The 23,099-nt window shown below is 54.3% G+C and overlaps 3 protein-coding genes across 21 annotated transcripts in view; 2 read left to right on the top strand and 1 right to left on the bottom strand.

The window, feature by feature from the left end:
• PRRC2C (proline rich coiled-coil 2C) overlaps positions 1–2,255 on the top strand; it is a 77,210-nt gene extending 74,955 nt beyond the window's left edge. For all 18 annotated transcript variants that reach the window (XM_075760276.1, XM_075760292.1, XM_075760293.1 and 15 more), the window contains one exon: positions 366–2,255. In XM_075760276.1, the coding sequence (XP_075616391.1) occupies positions 366–626 (261 nt within the window). In that variant the 3' untranslated portion in view covers positions 627–2,255. The remainder of the gene's footprint in view (positions 1–365) is intronic.
• Positions 2,256–5,425: 3,170 nt separating this feature from the next.
• Positions 5,426–8,795, bottom strand: MYOC (myocilin). The gene is made up of 3 exons (XM_075760274.1): positions 7,896–8,795; positions 7,343–7,462; positions 5,426–7,241 (listed from the first exon to the last, which is right to left on the bottom strand). Exons 1-3 carry the CDS (start codon positions 8,452–8,454, stop codon positions 6,457–6,459), a joined length of 1,464 nt encoding a protein of 487 aa, XP_075616389.1. The 5' UTR covers positions 8,455–8,795; the 3' UTR covers positions 5,426–6,456.
• Positions 8,796–8,922: 127 nt separating this feature from the next.
• VAMP4 (vesicle associated membrane protein 4) lies at positions 8,923–21,583 on the top strand. Of its 2 annotated transcripts, XM_075760271.1 has the most exons (8): positions 8,923–9,036; positions 9,427–9,538; positions 11,428–11,474; positions 11,833–11,883; positions 18,988–19,088; positions 19,664–19,743; positions 19,927–19,978; positions 21,033–21,583. In XM_075760271.1, the coding sequence occupies exons 2-8, from the start codon at positions 9,473–9,475 to the stop codon at positions 21,059–21,061; spliced, it is 426 nt and encodes a 141-aa protein (XP_075616386.1). In that variant the 5' UTR covers positions 8,923–9,036; positions 9,427–9,472; the 3' UTR covers positions 21,062–21,583. The 2 variants fall into 2 exon arrangements, with proteins under 2 accessions (XP_075616386.1, XP_075616387.1); XM_075760272.1 differs by lacking the exons at positions 8,923–9,036; positions 9,427–9,538; positions 11,428–11,474 and adding an exon at positions 11,496–11,661.
• Positions 21,584–23,099: the final 1,516 nt, after the last annotated feature.

Genomic DNA, 23,099 nt, shown 5'->3' with positions numbered 1-23,099 from the left:
TTCAGTGAGGTGTGAAGCTTCAGTTTGAGCCCGCTGTAGGCAGTGTTCGTACTTTTTAAGCTCCGCAATAGTAGCAGCATGAAAAGATGTTAGATAATAATGCTTCAAACTGTTGTCCTTGATCTTCTTTTCTGGGGTGAGAGTTAGGAAGAGCAAAGGAAGCCTAAGCATGATGTTAAGGTACTACTGAGGAGCCAAGCCCAGATGTGGTGACATCTGGGAAGCAACTGGATGGACATTGCCTTTCTAGGAAAGTCTGGCCACCACGGTCAGTCCTTCCTCTTTCACTTAGGAAATACTTTGTGTGAAATCACTCTTATTCCAATGCCCTCTCTTCAGTAAACATATTTTCTCCCTTTCTTAAGGCAAAGCAGAGAGCAGAGGTACTTCAGTCCACCCAGAGATTCTTTTCTGAGCAGCAGCAGCAGAGCAAACCCATAGGAGGCAAAACGCAGAAAGTGGAAGAGAACGGGAGCAAACCCACCGAGGCAATTGCTGACTCTTCAGGAGTCTGCCAGGACAAAACCGAGGAAAAGCCTACCCCCGCGCCCGCTGCGGCAACGAAACCCGTTAGAACTGGACCAATCAAACCTCAGGCAATCAAAACCGAAGAAACAAAATCTTAGAGGCTGTGTTTCTGTGGAGGTGGGGGAAGAGGGGAGGGCGGGTGAGATGACAGCAGCGGGAATTTGTAGCCCAAAGGATGGACAACAGTCTTCTCTCCCAGCAGGGCTCTGAACGGCGTAAAGGGGCATAGGAGCTATCAGCAGTTACGGATGCAAACTGCTGCGTATCCAACTGAGCTTCTAGGCTCTTTGGGCTCGTACCTTCTCTAACAGCATGAAGGCTGCTTTTGACGTGTGCACGTTCTACACGTGTGCGTGTGTTTTGGCTTACACACCTGTATGTTTCCCAAAGTGGAGGGGAAAAAAAAAAATTGAGAAATAGCAACGGCGGGGAAGAAGGTGGTTGGGAAGGCATGTTCCTAGCTGACAAGGTGAATACTCTTGTTTTCTTTGGGCTCTGATCTTCAGCTGCTATTTATCTTTTTATAAACCCACAAGTATGAGAACATGCAGATCTGAAGATGGTGCTGGGCCAAAGTAACGTGTGTTAATTTTTAGTGACTTGAGCTTCTATCTTGTAATAAACAGAGGGATTCATATAGCTGGCAAAATTGCTTTTGCCACGCGACATCTAACCCAACCTCACACACAGAGTAATGCTGATGATGTTGAATTTCCCTCTGAAGGCAGTGCTTTGCTGGCTGCTGCTTCTTGGATGACAATATACTGTATGTAGATCACCATATGAAAACGCTCCTTGGCCACCTGTGTTCTTTACACCCGTTCCCCCCTCAGTCGTTCACCTCTGGAATTGAAAGGTTCATTGCATCAATAGTCAAATTTGTTCTGTTCACCTCTGTCCAGCTATCTTTATATGATGCGAGTGATCTTTAAACGGTTTCCAGCTTATGTCTGTATCCAGCAACGAGCACTTAGAACTGTGCCACGAGAATGAAAGAAACCTTATCGGATTAAAGAGAGTTTTAGCGAAAAGGTGCGTTCTTTATATCAGAGCTGTGTCGCACCACCTCCTTGCCCACAGTGTGCTGGAAAGTAGAATCAAGTCAAATTATAAATGCCTTTTTAATTGTATCCTCTAGTATTATAGCTGTAGGACAGTACTGTATGATACTTCTGTGAATGTAAGATATCCTGTACCTGCTTATGATATGTAGTAGTGACTGTGCTATACTGGAGCTGTTTTTAATAATGTTATTCTAGAGGGGTTTTTTCCAGACAATGATTGAAAAAGCTAATAAAAAGCACCAGGTACCACATCAGTAGCAGAATTTGCTGTTTTTTTCTGGGATTATTTTTTTTTTTACGTTTTTTTGGAAGGAAGAGTGAGTTGAAAAGTCTAATGTGTATAATTTTGTTCAAATGACTGCAGAAGCTGGAAAGGCTGTTGCTGCTATTGATGCCTAGTGAATCGCTATTGGTTATCTTTTTATATAAATATATATATAATTTGAATTTTTGGAAACTTTAGCTGTGATGTCAACTTTGGAAAAAAGTATCCCACTTGTAGTGTGAGTTGGCATTGTACAGAAATTAACAGCCATATTGGTCTAGAAATGTTAAACTTAATTTTTTTTCCATTTGTACAGGGGTAACGCACTGTATTAAATATGTACGGTCTTATTTACATGGGTTTGATTACAGAAACTAATAAAGTATTCTCTAAATAAAGTATCCGGGTAATCTCATGATTAGCAAAGAGCTGGAGGATGCAAGGAGAGCGCCTGAACATCGCGTGCCAAGCGAAGAGTGGTGTATTACAGCCAGACTTCTAATGCAAAATGGTTTCAAATGGCTTATTTCTGGTTTGATCTCATTCTCCAGCAAAGCTCTCGCAGGACATGGCTTCCATCAAGCTCCAGAAACTGCAGCCATGTGGAGTAAATAAATAAAGGTGCTCTAATCCACCGAGGGGGAGCTGTGGGCAGAAGTAACTGACTAGGTAACACCACAGGTACATCGCCTTTTTTTTTTTTTTTACAGGGGCTGTACAAGCGTAGCTACAGCGAAGGCTTGGGGAAAGGAGGATGAAGGCAGGGGAAGCGAGTGGTTTGAACTAAAAATGTGCTGTAAATGATGGTTTCGGTGGTAACAGAGTTCTGCTGATGTTTCCCTGGTTTGAGGCTGTCTTCTGGTTCATCTTCGAAGGACCCCATGAAACTGGGAAATCATTCGCTGGACTGTTCTGGGTTTAAGGAAATGCTACTGGAAGGATTAATCTTAAATTCTCCAACAAAGCCACTAGAAAAGTCAGACGGATGTCCCACAGTCAGCAGTGGGAATACACCAGGCTTTTGGCTGTTTCTTGCACTGAGCAGAACAAGGATAATATTTCTACAGAAACTTAATTAAAAGCAAATGCTTGAGCATTTAGTGCACCCAAATAACCCTGTTTTGATGTGTGCTTCCCCAAAACAGCCCCCCACCACCCTGGCTGCCTTTGAGGCCAGTTTGAGCTTTCAGTTGCTGACCCCAGTTCATTGAATATTTTTATGACATTTAACCAGATAACTTGCTCCTGGCCATTTACGCTGGAATAGATGTTGCCTTTTTAATTGGAGCAGGATTTGGTGTGTAATCTCTTCTCTAGGACTCTGGTCATCACAAATAATTGTGCTGAACCTCCCATAAATTAGGGAACTATTTTGTTGGGAGAATTCAGGGGTTGTTTTTCTTCATAATGTTCAGTTTGCGAAAAGACGGTAACTTTTCTCAGGAGCAAGAGCAGAAGGGGGTTAATGTGACCGGGGCCAGATCCAGCAGCCCCCTGGGCTCAGGCTGGCTTCTGGCTGGGACGCGGAGGGGAGGGACTCTGCTTGTTTTGCAAAGCCTGTTAAGTAAGGCTGTGTATTCAGCGCTGTTCAGCTCCAGCCCAGCTTTCTGGAAATCCTGTGTACAGTGGCTTGTCTTTGGGGTTGGTTTTTTTTTGTTTGTTTGGTTGGTTTTGGGGTTTTTTTTTTTACTCAATTAAGTGATGGGCTTCCCAGCCTGAACAGACCCCGGTGCTGGTGGGAATGGCTGGGGCTGTCTGAGAAGCCGCTCAACTGAGAAGCCTTTGGTGCTGCTGCTCCCTGGGGACCTCACAACAAGCCCTCCTTTTCATGCTCCATGGAGCTGTGGGGCGAAGGAGGGCTCCTGCCCGGCCTCCCCTCCTGTTTTGGGACAGAAATGCCATTCTCCCGTCCTTGGTGGCAGATTTTCTGTGCGGGTGGCTTCTTGCTGGGCTGCCCCTGGCTGAGTCGGGTCAGCGCTGTGCAGGCAGGGGCTGCCTCCTGCCTGCCTCTTCCTGGCCCCAGTGGGTGCATGACAGCCCCTGCCTGCTCCTGGGTGACCCCTGTAGCTGCCTTCACCCCCAGCTTTATAGTCCTCCCTCTTGCCCTGGCTTTCGCCTTGTTTCTCTGCACCAGGGCCCAGACAACCGCCTGTCCTGGGTGGGTTTTTGCAGCAGGACAGAGGGACGCTGTGGGGATGAAGCTGCTCCCTGGGGCAGGGCTGTGCACCCATGTTTTCTGAGACCGGGAGACCTGTAATGCACCACAAATTTATTGCCAGCAGCTGTGGTCAGTCACAGGTGGGTCACCCACTCCCCATGGTGGGACCAGGTGGGACCCTGCTCAGTGCAGACCTGCTGCCTCTTCCTCATACAGCATCCAGCTGGCCAAGATGGCGGACGCGGGGCTGCGGTCGATGGCGAGGTTGCTGCCATCCCCCATCACGAGGGTGGGGAAGGCATCACCCCGGGGCACGGCTGGCGGTGCCCTGCGCTCCCTGAGGACCAGGGTGCAGCACCTCACCTGCTGCAGCATGTAGTTGACACAGGACTGGGTCGGCGAGGAGCCATGGGGGGGGCCCTGGCTGCTGGTGTGGCACAGGGCCCCCAGCCCCGGAGAAGATGGCGTGGCTCGGGATGCGTTGTCGATCCACCTCGACCAGGCTGGAGCAAACAGGGCAGACGCGGGGGACCGGCAGGGTGGTGAGGGCTTGTTGCAGGGCACCGCGGGGCTGCTGGGCCGCACCATGGCAGCTGTGCAGGCCCATTACTGGCTGGAGAGACGCCTTCGCTCGTGCTGGCTCACGGTGCACATCCCAGCCCTGCGCCAGGCCTGCCGGGGAGCGAGAAAGGGTCTTTCAGCCTCCTGCCTTGATGTGCTGGGGTCCCACTTGCTGCCCACCCTGCAGCCCCAGGCTGGTCCCATCCCACGCCCTCCCCAGCCCATCCCGGTGGTCTGGGAGGGCCCTTCCCTGGTTTCCCCCACTGGACTCACCAGGGCAGCTCTCACCATGGAGGAGGAGCACAGTGCTTTTCTGCAGCCGGCATGCGCTGCCTTCCCTGCCCGGCACCCCCTTGTCTCCTGCCCTTCTAGAACATGGTCAGTTCTGAGCCAGGGCCCATCCCAGTGGCCTCCTGGCGTCTCTGGTGCTGCAGCAGCAAAGTGGGGGCTGCCTCTGTCCCCCCCACCCCTCCAGCTCCATGCTGCCTCCTGGCACCAGCCAGCCCAACCTGCAGTCCTGATGCCTGGAGCTCATTAATCTTTCCCATTTGGTAAATCTCCAGGGTTCAGCCCTAAAGCTTTAACTTTTATTCTGAGTCAATGGTGTGGGCATGTTGCAGCCCCGCATCACGCTAAATAACGGTGCTCCTGGGGTCAGCCCTGCCAGCAGCCACCTACCACATGTGTTATTTTCCTGCCAAAGCATTACAACTGCTGCCCCCCTGCCCCAGAGCACCTTCAGCCCATCAGTGCATCGAGGGGGGCACCAGCACTTCCCACCCCCTCCAGGCTCCAGCCCACCAAACCCCAGGAAAACCCGGGCTCAGAAAGACAAGGTGCAAGGCAGTGGCGGTGGGTGATGTTTATTGGGCTGGGACCCTGCACATCCCCCGGGGGATGCTGCTGCCCCGTCTGCCCCAAACATTGGGGCAGGGGGGAAAAAAGCCTCCTACAGCCTTTCTACAATAAATAGTTAAAATGGCATGGTTTGGACCGGCATGGGGAGCTGCCATGCTGTGTCGGTGGCCGGGTATGGCTGCAAAGCCGAAGCACGTGGCTGAGAGGGGCTGGGCACACCATGGGGCCCTTCGACTGCAGGATGCTCTGCCAGCACTCCTCACCACTGCTCGCTTGGCTGCTTTATTTTCCCCAATAAAACAAGACTGGTGCAACAAGCGTCTATATTCCCCACTGCTCTTGATCCTGCCAGATGATTTTTGGAGGTGACTGAGCTCTGGGACACCCCCAGACACCGGCAGTGTGGGATGCAGCGGGGCTTGCAGGCTCTCAGCAGGGGCGCCTGGCTCTGCGGGGCTGCTGGTGGTGGGCGAACGCTGCTCTCCTTGGCGAGGCTGGAGCCTGGAAACATGAAGCCCAGCCCTGCGGAGGGGATTGCTGCTTGCAACCAGGGAAAGCATTAATTTTCAGGTGGGACCCTCTAGGGCAGCCTCTCCCTATCTCTGCCACCTGCCCTGCCCAGCCTTCACTGCACCTCAGCTCTCCCCCCGCTCCAAATTCAGGGTGTCCAGGCTGGGTGTGCTCCAGGAGGGTGCTGGAGCAGCTCAGGGCTGGGGACCGCAGTGGCCCATCCAAAACCCACCGAGGCCACAAAGAGGTGTTTCACCGGCTCAGCCAGGCTCTAGAAAAGCCCTTAGTTCCCCCCCCCCGCACTCAAACACGATGGGATGTTGCCAGAGGTGCTGGCGGGAACATTGGGGGCCCCATTGTGTCACGGCTGGTAGGCATGTGGCCCCCACCATTGCCCAGGGCTGTCTGAGCCGGTGCTCCCGGCTGCGCTGGGGGGAGCAGGGGAGCGAAGCGGGGTGCCGAGGAGCGCGCGGGGGTCGCGGGGGCTGAGCCGTCACATCCCCGGCCCCGGCTCACGCCCGGGAGAGGCGGACGGGGTAGGTGACCATGTTGAAGCTGTCCCAGGCGAAGAGCTGCCGCTCGGCAGGGTTGTAGTCCACCATGCTGAGGTAGCGGAAGCGGTTCTCGAAGGGGATGCTGAGGGCCCGGCTGGTGCTGGTGGCCGTGTCGTAGGCAAAGTTGATGGTGGCGTTGGGTGCCGAGTAGCTGCTGACGGTGTAGAGGGTGCCGCAGATGACAAAGGAGTTGGCCACCCCTCGCTTGCGGATGTTGGTCTCCCAGGTCCGCCGGATCTCCAGCGTCTCGGGGTCCAGCTTGGAGAGGACAATGGCCCCCCTGGCCTTCTCGGTGCTGTAGATCACCCAGAGCCCCGTCTCATCCACCGCCAGGTCGATGTCAGTGTAGCCCCCCCAGGAGTAGGGGTACTGCCCGTGGTAACCAGCGCCGGGGATCTCCCTCTCGGCCGTGACGGTCTCTCCCCGCAGGTCATAGCGGGCCACGGCGCGGGAGCGGCGGGGCTGGAAGAAGAGCCCGCCGCGGTAGACAACGGCCCCCGTGCTCTCCAGGGGCCGCGGCAGGATGTGCACCTTGGTGGGGTAGCCCCGGGCCAGCTGCTCGGCCGCCTCGTACTGGAAGAGCTGGCGTACCTCCGTGCCCACCGCGTCCACACGCCAGGTGGTCTCCGGCGTGAAGGGGGGCACGGGTTCCGGGTCCTTCATCCACACGCCGTATTTGCCGGTGATGGACTCTGCCCGGCCGAAGACGACGGGCTCCCCCACCCACACCAGCTCGCCGCAGCCTGCTCGGGGAGAGGAGGGGAAAGAAAGGGGTTATTGCTTGGCAGCGCCCGGTGAGCCCCTCCAGAGGGACAAGCGGAGCGTGGGGGCCGGCTGGCAGTACCCGAGTCCTCGCTCCCCGGGCGGCTGAGCACGGTCTCCTCCAGTAGCCGGGACACGGGAACCTCCGTCCTCTCCGACTGCAGCTCCTGGTAGGCGAGGGGCTGCGGGTCCCAGCGCGGGGCTGCAGCGGGGCCAGGCGCAGCGTGAGCAGGGGTCGAGCCAGCCCCCCTCGCCACCATGCCTGCCCTCGCGGGGGCTCCACGCCGGACCGGTGCCCCCCGAAACACCAACGCCTGGGTCGGGAGCCCAGTGCCGTGACCCGCTGACGGGGACGCCGCTCCGCAGCCATCGACGCCGTTGGGCACCCTCATTCCCCCCCCCCCCCCCCCCGGGTCCCCCCCTCTGCTGCGGGGCGGATGATGGGATGAGGAGGGCTCCAGCTGCCAGCCCTGATTTAGGGACGGGGAGGGGGTTTGTGCTGCGACCTCCCGGGGGGGGGGGGGGGCAGCGGTAGGTTCACCCCGGGGCGGGCAGCAAAGGGACCCGACTGTGCCGGGGAGAGACGCAGCGGCGGGGATGCACCGGGGGGGGGGTGTCCCGGCCCCGGCACTTACCTTTGCCGGGGGCACGCAGGGCGTCTCGGCTGGGCCCCTGTCCGCCGGGGGGGCAGCGGGCGGCCCGCAGCTGGGCGATCTCCTGGGCGCTGCTCTCCAGCCGCCTCCCCAGCTCCTCTTTCTCCCGCTCCAGCCGCCCCTTCTCCTCCTCCAGCCGGGACCTGGCCCGCAGCAGCTCGCTGTAGGCGGCCTCCAGGCGAGCGGCCGAGGCTGCTTGCTGGGGCTCCCGTGCCCCCCCCGCCTCGCCTCCCCGCGGCCCCGAGCCCCCCGCGCCCCGCTCCCGGCTCTCCAGCCGGCTCAGGCGGGCGGCGAAGGCGGCCAGCTCGGCCCGCAGCTCCGGCACGCCACCGGCATCGGGGCAGGCGGCCTCGACGGGGCTGGCCACCGTGAAGGAGTAGGTGCAGCGCCCGGTGCTGTCATCGGCGCGCCGGAGAAAGGCCGTCTCGCCCCGGCAGCCCAGGGCCAGGCCCCCCCAGAGCAGCAGCCAGGCCCCCAGCATCGTCCCGTCCGTGCCCTCGGCGCCTCCGCTCCGCCGCACGCCGGGCGCTGCCGCCCGCATTTATAGCGCGGGAGGGCGGCGGGGAGAGGGTCGGGGCGGCGGGGCGGGGGGGGACGAGCCGGAACCTTCCAGACGCCTGCGGCGGCTTTCGCCCAGCGGCAGCCGCCGCTCCCCCCGCCCCGTCCTCCCCGAGGCCGCTGGCCGGGCTCCGGCAACCTGCGGCCGCCGCCAACGGCTCTGCTGCCGGGGCCGTGTGCCAGGGGCGATGCCGGGGGCCGAAGCGGCCGGACCCCCTCCCGCCCCCCCCCCCGCTGCTGGCAGGGAGGCATCGCGCGGGGCCGCGCCGGGACCGCCGCCAGCCCCCGGGCTCCCGAGCCAGCGTGTTCCCGGGCTGGGGCCACCCCCCCTCTCCCCGCCCGCCTAACCCCGGGCCGCTCCCGCCGGGTCCCTGCCCCGCGTCCCGCCTCCCCGGGCCAGCCCCGACCCCGCCCCGTCTCCGCCCTCGGCCCCGCCTCCGCCCCACCCGGAATCGATAGCTCGGCGCTCCGGGCAGAGCGCCGAGCCGGTCGATGGGACAGCTGACTCGCCGCCGCTGCCGCCGTACCGGCCATTTCCCGCCGGCCCGTCCTGGAGCGGAGCCCGGTGAGCTGGGGCGGGGGGCGGCGGGGTCTTGTACCGCCCGCGGGGGTGGGGTGTCTCTGTCTAGGCACTGGCTCCGCTCGCCAGCGGCCCCCGGGGCAGCGGCGGCCTTGGACCAGAAGCGGCGGGGCCGGGTGAAAGCGCGGGTACCGGGCACCGGCTGCCCTCTCGTCCCCCTTCTCCTGGGGCCGCTGTATCGCTCCGTCCCGGGGTCTTTCCCCTCACGCCTCCCGACCCACCGGCGCGGGGGCTCCCCGGCCGCCCGCGGGGCCCCACCGCCCTCCCGGCGCTCGCCCCCGTTCTCCCGGGCCCCGGCGGGGCTGGCCGGGGGGACGGGCGGTCCGGGTGCCGGGCAGTGAGGTGACCCGGCCCTTCCCCGCACCTCCCCTCCAGGTTTCTCCTCCCGGGCACGAAGCCGCCTGTCCCACAGGTAGACACCATGCCTCCGAAATTCAAACGGCACCTGAACGACGACGAGGTGACGGGCTCGGTGAAGAGCGAGCGGGTGAGTGCCGGCGGGGCCGGGGGCCGTAACGGGTGCCCGGGGTCGGCGCCCGTGGCGGGCAGGTGGGTGTTTGTTAAGGTGCCTTGGGCACCCCCAAGGCCCCCGGAGTCGCCCCGTGCCGTTAGCCAAGGTCAGTTCCAGCTGCCTTGGCCAAAGGGGCTGGTGCTGCCGCGGCCGTCGGCTGCGGGGCCCAGGGGCTGTGTCGCCGTTGGTAGAGACGTTTGGTGAGCGAGGGGACTGTCCGTGCAGCAAACCTGATCGGTGTGTTTTAAAACAAGCCCCGTTAGGAGATACGGCTCTTCTGAGAACGCCTTTCAGTTCCTTTAGGCCGCACGATCCCGGTGCGCTCCAGTCTCCTGCCTCTGCGCAGAGCTGGGCCTCAGCACGTCGCGGCTCTCCTCCCCGCGTAGCTGGCCGAAGGACTCGTGCGAAGTTACCCACGCTTTACAGCTGAATTTTCCTGTTGCCAAGGTCCCCTGATGTTCCAGGCTTTGAAATACAGGTCAACGTGCTGCAGTTGCTTGTTTTAGACAAAGTGGATTTAACCTGATGTTTTTGTCCTGGGGTCATACTGTGCTAAAACTGAGTTTAGATCGTAGTCTAGGATGTTGCTCCAGCTCATGATAGCTGTCAGCAAGATGAGGATCCTGTGTTGCCAAGAGCATTTCGCTCATCCCTTGAGGGAGGCGACGGCTGAAACTATTGCGTGGTCTCACAGGTTGCTTAAGTTGATTGAGCAAATGTGACAAGGATGGAAATGTAGGTAAGCTTCAAAATAAGAGCACTGCGCTTGCAGGTGGGAGCCCGAATTTAGGCACAGGGGAAGCAGTGGCTGTTGGTACCATAAGGACCATCGGATGTGTTCCCTGGCCCACACGTTTAGGGTGTTAGTTCCCCCTCGTGATGATTTTTGACCCTAAGTAAATGTTACTGGGAGCGCTCAGCTCAGTTGGAAAATTTGTGCTGCCCTGGTATGAGAAATGAATGAACTCTAATATAATGTCTCTGTCTGAAATTTTCAGGCTTAAGTGGAATTGTGGGGTTGCTTTTAAAAATCAGCCTTTGGATCGTCTGATGGGATGTAGGGGAACAGCAAATCATCCCAGGAGGAGCCCTTTGGTGTGAAGCAGAGGAGCCACCAGACTGCTGTGCTTTCCAGCCCAGCTGTAGCCTTTCCCTGAGTTGGGGGTTTGGAGGGGCTGACCCCTCCGGATGTGCCATGCGGGGAGCCCAGCGTGTTTCCTTGCAGTCGTTCTTCTTATGCCTGCTGCCATCAGGTGGCTGGAGAAACCACATCTTCCAAATCGGGAGTGAATCTGACTGCCCACACGGATGGGACACCCCACGGTGGCTGTAGGCGATGCTGACATTTATTGAGCAACTGCTGTTGACCGAGTGCAGCGCTGGGGATTGCCCCCTGAGCAGAGGGGACCTTCCTTCCGCAGCTTGCCCTTTCCAAGGCAGGGCTCGCCATGCTGACACGCAGGTTGCTTCTGCGTCGCAGGGAATTGTACTGATCCCTACAACTGGGATCTGAACCTGCACGGGGAACTGGCGATTGATGCAAATCCAGTTTGGCTCAGTGGCAGAGGTGTGAGTCGTCCCAGGTCAGAGCTGCAGAGCTGTGTGTTGGTCTGTGCTGTACAGAGCTAGCAGACACCACCGAGGTGATAACAGCAGCACAGAGACATCCAGCTCAGCCCTTGGTCACAAGCAGAGAGAAACAGCACAACTCCAGGCACCTAAAAAGTATCGTTGATGCTCCCCAAAGGAGGGCTCGTGTAACCTGCGGTCGGAGGTTGTTGATTGCGTCCTAAGGGCTGGAAATGTGTGTGTGAAATGGCGGTTGCTTATTGACGAAGTGGCTTGTTTTTGCTCTGTGTTTGTAGAGGAACCTGTTGGAGGAAGATTCAGATGAAGAGGAAGACTTTTTCTTGTGAGTTTCTGAATGGCCGCTGTAGGGAAGGTTGCGTCTTAACTGTCTACATCTCTGAGATTTGGAGGTGTAGAATACCAAAAGCTGCTCCCTGCCACATGGGTGGAGGCCTGGGAATCAAACCCTTTGATTCCTTTCAGATGATCTCCCAGAGCCTTGGCATCGAGCATGAATTAAGACTTAATAGGTATGGCCTTTATAAAAGTGGGGTGTCCCACATATCCTAAGACATGGGAGGTAAGAGAACAATCCTCTATCTGCAAGGCATTGATTCTCTCTTATGTATCTTTTGAGTCTGGTTTAAAAACATGTTTTTTCTTGTATCTTCAATTCTGATTGCTCTCTCTTCTGCCCGCAGGAGAGGGCCTTCTGGACCAAGATTTGGACCCAGGAATGACAAGATCAGGCAGTAAGTTGTTCCTCAGTATTACACAGATAATATTTTACTCTGGTACTGCAAGCTCCTACTGCTGTCTTACCAAACTATTTCTGTGTAGTTGTGAATGCATGTGGCTTGTGCTTTCTTTCTCCTAATTGACATTTCCTACCCTACGTGTCCACAGCTAAGGGCAATCTCAAAGCTACCAAGAAATTGTGCATTGGCAGAGGTGAAGGGATAGGATTGTGTCAGAGTAGCTTAGTGGAGTTTCTAAAGTACTTGCTGTAATGTGGTGATGACCTGTTCCATGCTTTTTGCGAGGCCCTTTTTCTGGAGCATTAACCCTGAATTTTAACCTTTGCTAGCACCTTTTTTACTGTTTCGTTGCTTTTTTTCCTTCATCCTGTAACTTGCTCCTCAATGTTTCAAGAAAGCAAGTGGTCAGGAACACACCAGAACCATGTTTTTTGGGCAGCGGCTGGTCCTCTGGCCTCTTCTTCTCCAGATGAAAACCTGATACAGGTGACCTGGAGATGAGCAGTGACTCAGTGGGTCAAAGCAGCTGGACAAACAGGAAACCATTACAGCTGGAGGAGCATTATTGACTGTATTAGGGTAAGAAGGAAGGAGTGAACACTCTGGATCCTTCTCCCACCAAGTCATTTCCTGCATGATGCTTCTTCTGGGCTCCAATTTGCCCTGTCCTTGCCCGTGAGGGATGCGATGGTGGTACTTGGTGGAAAGGGGGGGGGAATATTCCCAGACCCCTGGTTTGCATTGTGCTGTTTCCTTTGCCATCCTCTGTGGAGCCAGAACAGAGGTCTGTGCGGGGACGTTAATCAGACTGGGTCATCTTTCGTGCAGCCTGAGTATTGATCTTCATTAGAGATTTTTTCATGCCAGGAAGAAGTCAGAGCAGCTCTGAGATGACTCATTGCCAACGTCAGCATTAGGCAGTGCTTGCTTGTGTGCCCGCTTGCCACGTTACCTCGAGGGGCGAAGTGCACTTGAGTTCCACGAGAGGCAGTGGGTTGGTCACTGCACCCTGAGTTTTCAGGGGGGTCTCTATTCCCTCCAGGGTGTGAGGATGCCGTTGGTAGAGGTATGCTGGTCCTTACCGTAAACCAGTGTGGATACAGCTGCTCTTCTAGGGCAGGGCCAGGCTGATCTGGGGTGAATGAGAAGGATGAGAATTGGTTCTATGAATGGGGTCCCACTCCCATAAAAAGGTGGACAGGGGGTGACATCTCCCCCTTCGTCCTCCTCTGCTGGAAAGGCATTACAGAGTGTTTTCTGCCTTCCCTGCATGCAGGGGAAAACAGGAGCTCTTCTCTTGCCACTGTCTTGGCTGGGCAGAAGGGAGGGGGGGCTTAGGTAGAGGATAGCACGGCAGCTGTGAAAGGGAAGAAAAATGAAAGAAAAACTCACCCAGGAGCTGATGGGTTCATAAGTGTGATGTCACTAATGCCCACCACACCTGAGGCTCACCCATTGCCAGAGATTTCCTGTCTAGTAGACATAGTATGGAATATGTCCCTTGGGGTAGCAAGTGGCTACATCTGTCAAGTATCTGGATCATCTATTAATCTATTTTCTGCTCTCATCAATGTTGATTGCTTTGTTTAATAAGCACTTACAGTGTGCAGTCGTCATTTCTTGTCATGGAGCTTATTATTAAGTTTCTGATCAGACCAGCCCTTGTGCTGGATGGATCGATGCCTGGTCTCATAATGATGCAGTTCACTCTGGTTTCAACAGAGGAGGAAGAGGAGGGTTGGGTTGCTGCTGAAACACTGTAAGGAAAAGACATTTTAAATAGGAGTTTGAGCATTTGGAGAGCTGAGGCATAGCTGGGCAAAGCTAGAGAGACTGCAGCTGCACGGGGCTGGAGGAACGAGGCGTGAAGATAGGCGTAAAAGGAAACTGCATGGAGGATTGGGTAGAGGAAAAAGTGATGGCATTATGGGAGCAAAGGTGTGGAACATATTGACTGTGAGGGGTAAGACTGGAAACTTTTCCTAGCTGTCCTTGGCAGCCAAGGCGCTTGGGTCAGGGTGGAGAGTTTGGCAGCAGAGACCCTCAAGGCTGGCTCAGTTGCAGAACGAGATGGTGGGGAACACTGCAAACCTCGTAGGGGAAGGAGGTGAGTTAGACCCAACAATGGCAGCAGGACGAAGCGTAACAGTCCCCTCCGTACTGTGTTTTGTCCTGATACATCTGGAACTTTAGGCTCTGTTGTCCCAACAGCTGCTTGGTTGGGGTGGAAGCTCCTCTGGTGAGCCACATGGGTCCCTTAGGCTCCCTCTGAGACCTCCCTGGGGTGGGCTGGGCTGGAGCTGAAAGGTGGCTTTTAACAGGCTCTTATCCTTTTTCCTGAAGTTACAAAGAACAGGTAGCTGATCTCTCTTATCTGCCTTCACTTCCAGGCCTACTGAGGAGTCCTGAGTCTGTGTAGTGAGAACTCTTAGTGTCCTTTCAGGCGAAGGTGGGACATTCACCTTCCACCTGGGTTTCCTTTATTTAGAATAGGAGCCTCTCATCACAGGTTATCATTTCAAAAACGTTACCAAAATTCCCCCCTCTTCTGCGCTCCTTGACTTCCTTCACCGCTGCTGTTTGTGCTTTCAGGCAACCATGCTGCTGGACTCGGGTTCCTGCTTGTGCTGGCGATGAGGCTGAGCACGCTGCTGTGGTTCTCCAGCAGCTGGGTCTTGGTCCCTATGATTCCTCCATTGCGCTGCTGGGGGTGGCCAGCATCCTTGGCCCCAGTGGCTCTGGCTGCAAACCTCAAATTACGTCCCAAGGAGGGGAAGGATTTGGGGAACGGTTTGGAGGCAAGAGTTGACAGCAGCTTCCCAAGGCCTGGCTGCTCACTGCAAGTGGCTGGATGTGCACTGGACCCCATCCACAGTCCAGGCTTTCATTTGAAGGTGATACTAAGACCATTTTGTCAGGCATCATTGTTGGGTATAATCCTTTCAAGGACTGAAAGACTTCAGGGTGGCATAGGCTGCTGCCCTCCTCACAGTCAGGATGAAGCAGAAACTTAAAACCAGGGGACTGATACCCCGTTGTTGAGTCCAGCAGGGCTGTCTGCTGGGCAGCCCCTCTGCAGAGCCGTGCTTCAGGGAGCGTTGTGCTGTGCTGGCCTCCTGCCTTTGCACCATCTGTCTGGCTTGGCTCTCCGTCCTGTTCCCTCTTCCCTTGGTTAGTGCCGCAATGAGGGGTGTTTGGGTGTAATTTGCACCAAAATACATCACACTATTAATATCACTGGGGTGGAAAATAGAAGTGTGTCATGTTGGCTGTAAACAGCCGGCTCTGAGACAAGAAGCAGCCTTGAGCAGCGCATCCCATGGTGTGTGCACGGCCTGTTTACGGCGTCTGAGGAATGCAGCGCTCTTGTTAGCCCAACGCCGTGACTAGCCCAAGGAGTTTTTTGAGTAGCTAACCCAGTGCAGTCAAAATGGAAAGGCTTATTCTTCCCGCTCTGGACCCAGCAAAGCACAGGAAAAGAGGAGTCTAAACCAAGCTAAGTGCGGTTGGGTCTCTTGTTGTTGCTTTGACGGTGTGTACTTGCCCTCCTTGTTAAAAGCATCATATTTGCAGTAATTAGCAAGAAGAAGGGTCGTGGGAGACATATTTTATGCTTTTGTCTTGCTCCCTTTCCTGGCAGGTATTTATTCTACTTTATTTCTCTTGGAAATCTGGCAGGAGTGAAGCACATGAGATGTATGTGTCAAAAGCCAATAGTGCCTAACAGGAAATACGCTTCGTATTAGAGGATTCATTCTCTCTTGCCAAATAAAACAAGAAAATATTTTCTTCTTGATGCGACTTGTTTCCAACCTGAAGCATGCCAAACTAGCAGGGAATTGTTGAATTTGCTCTGAAACTGCAGGGCTGATGCATAGGCTGGACATCTTTCAGCCCTTTCCTGGAGGGGCATCTCTTGCGGCAGCGATGGGTGGGAGAGAGCAGAAAGCAAGGACTGGCTTAAGGTCTGGTTAAGGCACTGTGTGGAGATCAAAGTTTCATTCCCTGGTTTGGTCTCTTCCTTCCTGTTTTTGTGGGTTTTTTCCAGGGTTCTCTCTTACATCAGATAACAAAAGGTATTGCGGTGCTCAAGTGTGTCTGTGTTCTGTGGGAGTTAAACACCTCAACATTTGCAAGAGTTTAAGCCTTGATTTCTCTTTGCCTCTGTTCTCCATCTGTGAAATGTTTTGTTCTCTTGGGGACGGCTATCGGCATGCCCAAGCTATGGGCAGGTAGCGAAGGCACACTGCGTTTCACCAGCAGCTCAAGTGAAAAGAGGCGCGATGCTGAGATGCGACTTGGGCCGTAGGGGTCTGTGCTCCATAGGTCTCTCCCAAATGCTGGTACACAGCAGAGCAGCTTGAAGTTACATACCTGCCCGCTCTGCCTCAAACGTTTCGGGGTGCCCCAGGACTGCAGTAGCACGTCTCCAGGCTCTGACCTGTACTGGCGGGGATACAGGTGGTGTTACATTGCGCTGCACGTTCCTGGAAGTGTTGTAACCTTGCGTGCTCCCACTTGTTAGTTGTACCAAGATAACGTGGTTACAGATCTGTTGTAGGAGGAAATCTCTTTATTTTGAAGCCAGTAAATGTCTTTAGAAACGTTTATGTACTGCAAATATAGTTGTCTGCCTGTGAAATTGATGTTTAAGGCCTTACAGGTTTTGCCAAGTTGGCTCATTTGGGATAGCAGATGTTTCTGCTTTTCCTCTCGCCCCAAGCTATAGCAGCGCTGCTGGCAGCTCAGAGCTGGGACTTCTCTGTTGTGCTGAGGTAAGGAAACCCCCTCGTGGAGCGTGCCTCCTCCTCACATCTTCACCTGCTACCCCAGGGAAGGGCCACAGGGCTGTGTGTGTCCTGCGTGGGGTGGACGCTTTGTTCCACAGGATACTGCCGCGTGTTTCCCGGGCAGCATCTGCCTGCGTTCTCGATGCAACCTTCTGCCCTTTCCCAACAGCAACAGCTCTGCTGCTCGCCTTGTCCCTTGTAAAACAAATAGCGGATCAGAATGGACTCGTGGACATGGGGCAGGTTCCAGCTGAGAGGCGTTTGGGGATTATCTGTGCCTTTCCCCTCCACATGAGAAACCCCTGGCAGGAGGCTGCTGTCGATGTGGAAGGCAGGAGCTGCCGCTGCACGGTGTAGGTGGGTGCAGAGAGATGCTGCTCCCACGGACTCTGCGATGCAGCTCAGGGAAGGCAGGTTCCTTTCTTGTGGTATCCTGAATAAAGCGAGTCTTTACGTGTGCTGTTGGAGTCCAGCATGTGCCATATGAGGGCTGTTGAGTCAGAAATTGGCTTCAGTGGGGCTGCCTGGCTGTTCCAGGTCTGAAAGCCACAGTGCAGTGGTGCTACAGAGCCCGACCTGAAATACTAAGATGGGAAACCCCTTCATGTTCAAAGATCTGGAGCTCTTTCTAAGAGCTTTTTGGGTAGAAAAAAGCCTTTTCTTTTAATGTCTTTCCTTGTCCGTTTTTGGACCGATTAGTAAACATGAGCAAGGCATGCGTTTTTCCATCGTGACCAGCACTGTTCATTGCAGCTGCTCCTCGTGTGTGTGTCAGCGCAAGCGTCTGCTTGGTGAGAGGCACATAGCTGGTAGGGAGACAGGAGAAATAGGTCAATGTGAACCTACGTCTCTAATTAATTAGAGGCACTGGGGCTAGGACAGGGCCCTCTTCCTGGTTCTGCAATGCCGCATTGGCTGGCCCTGGGCAAAGCTGCTCTGGGTTTCCCTTGGCCCCGGCTTCCCGGGCCGTGGAGGAGGGTATGCTGTGCTCTCTCACCAAGTGCTCTGAGCTTAGGTGCTGGATGATGGCTCCCTAAGTGGTGGAGTTGGCGGGTCGGGTGGTGATGTAAAAACCCTGTTTTACCTAATGACATCTTTGAGCTTCTGCATCTGTGAGATGGCAGTGGGGAGGAGAGGGTTTTGTGTGGGTCTGAAGATGATAATTTGGGGAGCAGGATAGTGTGGGTGCTAAGCAGGTGCTAAAGATGAGGTGCTGGCAATTCTTCTTCCCCTTGGGGACACTGGTGGTGCACCCTTAATAGGAGGTGTGTGTTTCTGGTAATGTGGAGAGCTGCTGCAGTGGCCTATTCATACTGCATATTTAGCAAATGCTGGGTGCATTTCGATATGTTTAAAGTGCTTAGATGTTTTTAATCAATGCAAACTAAAAGTCGTCAAACCTAAGACTTATGCGGAGTGAGCGGCCTGGAGCTATTTCTGTGTTGTTGCCCTGTGTGTAGCGTTGCCTCCGAGACATTGCTGTTGCCATTTACTTTCTGGGAACGGTATGTCTCCAACAATGTATTGTCTCCCTAGGGCCCCAAGAAATTTCTTATTTCTATCTCCAGGAAAATTGAAGTGTACTAGCTCCAAAATACAAACCAGAATGTAGCAGTATTTTTCCACCAGGAGAATTTTTTTTTCTCTTACCAATGTGGCTTTTTTATGGAGTGAATAAATGCATTTATAATAACCCTGCGGGTGTGATTTAGGCTACTGTTCACTGAAACGACTACCCACAGAGTTGCGTAACCTATGAGCAGATGGATTATTATAAGTTGGTTTAGTTCATATCAGCCATTTCTTTACTGTCCTCTTGATGCCCCTGGCAGAGTGCATTTCATTTAGCAACTCAGTTCCCAGAGCGGGGAGTGCACCTTGCTTTGATTTCACCCCAAGTTATTTAGCAAAGGTGCGGTGTGAGGTTCTGTGAAATCTGAAAAGATAAGGTGCAGGTTTTTATATTAGGGGTTTTTTTTCCCTTTGATTTGAGCTCTTCTGCAGCAGAAGTGCCCACTGACAGCAATTAATGCCTTTTCTTACTGTATTTATGTGTTAAAGCTGTTATGGTGGGTGCCTCGCTTCCGCTGACTCCCTAGTGCTCTCTCTGAGCCCCTTGCCCTTCCTGGGATTGCCAGAAACCCACCCCAGGTGATGCTGTGCCTCTGGCTTTCTCGGCATCCCATCAACCTCCCTTCACTGTTGCGCACTTTGATTTTTGTCAGTGAGCTCTGGGATCGTGCCAGCCTGGGTGGCTCTGAAGGTGGTGCTTGCTTCTGTTCCTCACACTGCCTTTGCTCTGCTTTAGCGTCCAGAACCAGGTGGACGAAGTCATCGATGTTATGCAGGAGAACATCACGAAGGTGATTGAAAGAGGCGAGCGGCTGGATGATCTGCAGGATAAATCAGGTGCGATGCTAAATGCAGCTCTACTGGCCTTTTCCCCAAATCTCTTCCCCTTTGCTGTGCCAGGTTTCATGGTTTCAGTTCAGAAAGCACTTGATGGCAGACCTGGGCTTGTATTTCTGTCCTTCTGAAGAGTGGAGTTTCCCAGCCTTGGGCTGCAAATCTGACTTTCTGCCGACATTTTCCTCTTTCCACCTTCGCCTTCTGCCACTCTGTGCAGAGACATTAGTTTGGAGGCGTTTGGGTGCTGTGATCTAGTTGGTTCTTCAAGCTAAGGTAGACTGGCCTGTCTCCCAACCGCCCTGAGCACCTCAGCTGTCTGCTGGCTTGCAGAGTGAATTCCTGTCCTCAGAAGGCAGCCAGCACAAAGGGGGCTCAGTGGGACTCGGCAGGTCTGTGTGTACTCCAGCGTAGGGCGTCACATTGGCATCTGCTGTGGCTTTGGTGAATCACGCTGTGGTTGGGTCTTTTCCCCTAATGCTGGGTTTATTGCTAAAAACTCAGTGGAGGTAATAGAATGAGTGGATGCTTTCACTGCGTGTGTGCCGCTGAATCGCCTCTTTTCTTTCCTTCAATAGAAAGTTTATCGGACAATGCAACAGCTTTTAGCAACAGAGCCAAGCAGCTTCGGAGACAGATGTGGTGGCGAGGCTGCAAGGTGAGCAAGAGCTGGAAGAGGCAGGGGTGGGTTTGTGGAGGGGTGGTTACCTGTTCTCCCCTGGGAGGGATGGAGAAGCTCTGCTTTCTAGCTGAAAAGATTCTGGAAGCCAAAGGCCTCCTTTTGGGTAGAAGCAGCTACATGTAGCACCCCCTGTAACGTGCCTCTGTGCTCCCCTTGCAGATGAAGGCAATCATAGCGCTGGTGGCAGTCATTCTCCTGCTCGTGATCATCGGTGAGTAGCTCCAGGTCACCCTAGCCATGTCTGGCACTGACATACTCGTACTCCACAGCATGGGTGACACCATGGTGCTGCTGTCCCTGGAGGGGAGCACTTGAGCCGCTCCTGTCAGGCCCCATTCTGCCTTAAGCGGATGTAAGTGGTGCCTGTAACCGCTCTGAGCTCCTCTGCGTGCACGTTTAAGCCTTGCAGAAGAAGAGGCTCAAAGCAAGTCCTACTGACTGTGGCCAAAGAAAGCCAACACTGTACTGATCCACGGTTGGCAGTGCCCAATGCTGAGGCTGGTGGGAGTCGATGGAAGAGTTTCAGACTGGAGCAAGGCCTTTGAAAGGTGTCTCTACATATATCAACCATTTTGCAATGGGTCTTCTCCCAGCAAATGCTCCTCCCCAAAGCTGCCAGGCTGCTCAATTCTCAGCAGGTAGCTGTTACGACTTTGCTATCTGTCCCTTCCCCTGCTTGCTGCCCTTCCTGCTCAGCTTGGTCACTCTGGAGCTCCCCAGAGCAGACATGTCACTGCTTTTTGTACCAAACAGGTAATAACGACCAGAGTGTGTTTCTCCAGGCAGAATTAATTTCAGTCCTCTGGCTGTGCAATGACATGCTCCAGGGATCCAAGCAGCCCAGCACAGTTTTTCTATGCCTCTGGGTCCAGAGGGTTTTCCTCCCACCAGCCGTGACCAGGGGTAGCTCTGTAACGATTCTTGTTACTTTGGCAAAACCCTCGCGGCCTGTTGTCCTGCTGACACACAGCCTGCAGCGGGAGAGGCAGCTGGCAGCAGGGTAGGAGCCTTTAGGAGAGAGAGAGACTGATGGAAAATCCCATCTGGTTTAATTTTGGGAAGCTGGAAGCAGATGAAGGTGGCAGGAAATGTTGTCTAGTGTGTGTGTGCGGGCAGCATATTGCATTAGCTTGAGCTTGGAAACACACTTTCCCTTGCAGCTGCTTGGTGTTTGTCACTACAGAAATGGGGGGGATCTCTCTGGCAGGGATGGGTGTTGCTTGCGAAGGTGTGTGGCTAAGAGCTTGTTTGTTTGTGTTTTCCAGTACCCATAGTCCTGAAGTACCATACCTGATGGGGCAGCTGGAGCCTCCGTGGAGCTGGCTCTGGGATAACCAAACTGCTGTGTAATTTAAGTGAGATATCTGTATATAGCTTTGAAGTTGTTTTTCTCCAAGGACTGAGGAGGCGGTGGCGGCAAGTATCCAGTTCTAACGGAGTGTTTTAAGAACTGCCAAATGACCTTTTTTTTTTTTTTTTTTGATCGCATACCTGTTCCTGCTGTCAGACTCTTTTTATAACAGATTCAGTTCCCAAGCTGCCCGTTTTGTGGAACTCTGGGTCTCCGGTTTGGAGCTGGCTACTTGCCACTACAGTTTATCTGTATATATGTTTGAGTTGTAATATTAATAATAATAACCATTTGAGCAGTTCCACGCTGCCTGCTGCGGAAGGCAGAGGGGACTCTGTCCTTTCATCGGAGCAAAGGAGAAAATGTCTGAAGAGAAACATACCATTATGTTGCAGGGAACTGACCCTTCTCTGGAGAACTGCAAGGGTGTTGTTTCTCTCTTATTCCAAAAAAAAAAAAGGGGGGGGGGGGGGGAAGAGAAAAAAAGGAAATAATTAGGTTTTACAATCCAGAAGACTTTCTGGTCCTGCCATGGGAATGCACAAGCTCAGTGTTTTCAGTATTGCTGCTTACAGCTGTGACTAAAGACATTCCAGTAAACCTATTTTTGACTGTACATGTGGAGTTCCTGCACGTCTTCATAGCGTTCTGGAGGACATTCACAGCTCTCCATGGCCGGGAGTCCCTAGGAAAGGGCTGTTTCAGTGTTTTCTTAACCAAAAGCAAGAAGCATGTGTAAAGCCCAGCTATTAGCCCAATGATAAAAGACACCAACTCTCCCGAAACCAGTCCAGGGTGAACAAGCCCGTTTTGTATTCAGAGCCCTTCACCTTGATGTGGTGGTTGTGGTCCTGAACACCAGCCTGTTTTGTGTCCCTGCGATCCGGTGCGGTGAGGGTTGTTCCCAGACAGATGTACTGGGGTTCTCTGGGAGGTGTAGGGGCCCCTGTGCTGAACTGAACAGGAGCTGAGCTCCTCCATCCGTGGGTGGGACTACTGTCTTTTGGCTGTCTCCAGCTTTGGTCTCGGGTGTTGGGGGTGTTTCTGTATGCCCTTTATTTTTGGGACCCTTGTTCATTCCAGCCCTGAGCCTGGGACTTTAGCTGAGCCGAGATCAGGCTCTCCTGGCTCTCTCTTTGCTGTCTCTTTCCTAATGCGAGAAGCATTGTCATGCTTAGTGTGTGTCTGAAGTGATGTCGGAGAGGGGGAACAGTGCCCCAGAGAATTCCCAGGGCCAAGTCCCAGCTTCCTCTTTTGAACCTGCCCCCAGTACCTTGTACACAGTTTCCACCTGAGTGGTGGTGCTGCCTCATGCAGAGAAGGGGATTAAAAGTGAGCACAGCAGGCCAGAGGGTTGGATGTGATTACAAACTCCACTTGCCCTGCTGGAATATAAATAGGGCTTTTCCCCTCTGTGGGCCTTGTCTCTCCAGGTGGGAACCAGAAAGCCAAGCTGGGTTTTTCCCTCCTGAAGTGTAGCCTGGTTTTAAGATCATGCACCCAGCAGAAGGGACAAAAATCATCCTGCCTGTGCCTTTGGCTACTCTCCACCTGCAAGGGAATGTGGAGGGTGGATGAAGAGGGAGTGAGTGTCTTCAGGGAGACTGCAGGTCTTGTTGAGCTATTGGGTACTTTTCCTGCCAGCTGGATAGTGAGTTGATGGCGCTGTGAGCCTGTGTAACTGCTGTGCCTGCTCTGGCCTGCCTGCTAGGGCAGGCTTGACTCCTGCCAGTATCTCTGGCTTTCTCTCCCAGCCCCATCTTGCCTTTGCTGTTGCTGCTACCACCCGTAGAAGGACCTTGGTGCCACAGCAGCACGTCAGGACTTAGAATCCCTGCTGGCACCAGGTCTGAGCAAGAGAAGGTAGTTTTGCAGTTGCTTGCTAGAGGCAAAGTCTTGATTTAAAGCTGGGCTCAGGGCCTTGGAAAATGCGTGCTGGTAGGATGAAGGCTTCACGGCAACACCACTGTATTAAAGAACT

The sequence above is a fragment of the Balearica regulorum genome, chromosome 8, assembly GCF_011004875.1.
Source record: "Balearica regulorum gibbericeps isolate bBalReg1 chromosome 8, bBalReg1.pri, whole genome shotgun sequence".
Taxonomy (NCBI): domain Eukaryota; kingdom Metazoa; phylum Chordata; class Aves; order Gruiformes; family Gruidae; genus Balearica; species Balearica regulorum.
Note: the sequence above shows the minus strand (reverse complement) of the source record. Positions and strands in the feature narration are given on the sequence as shown.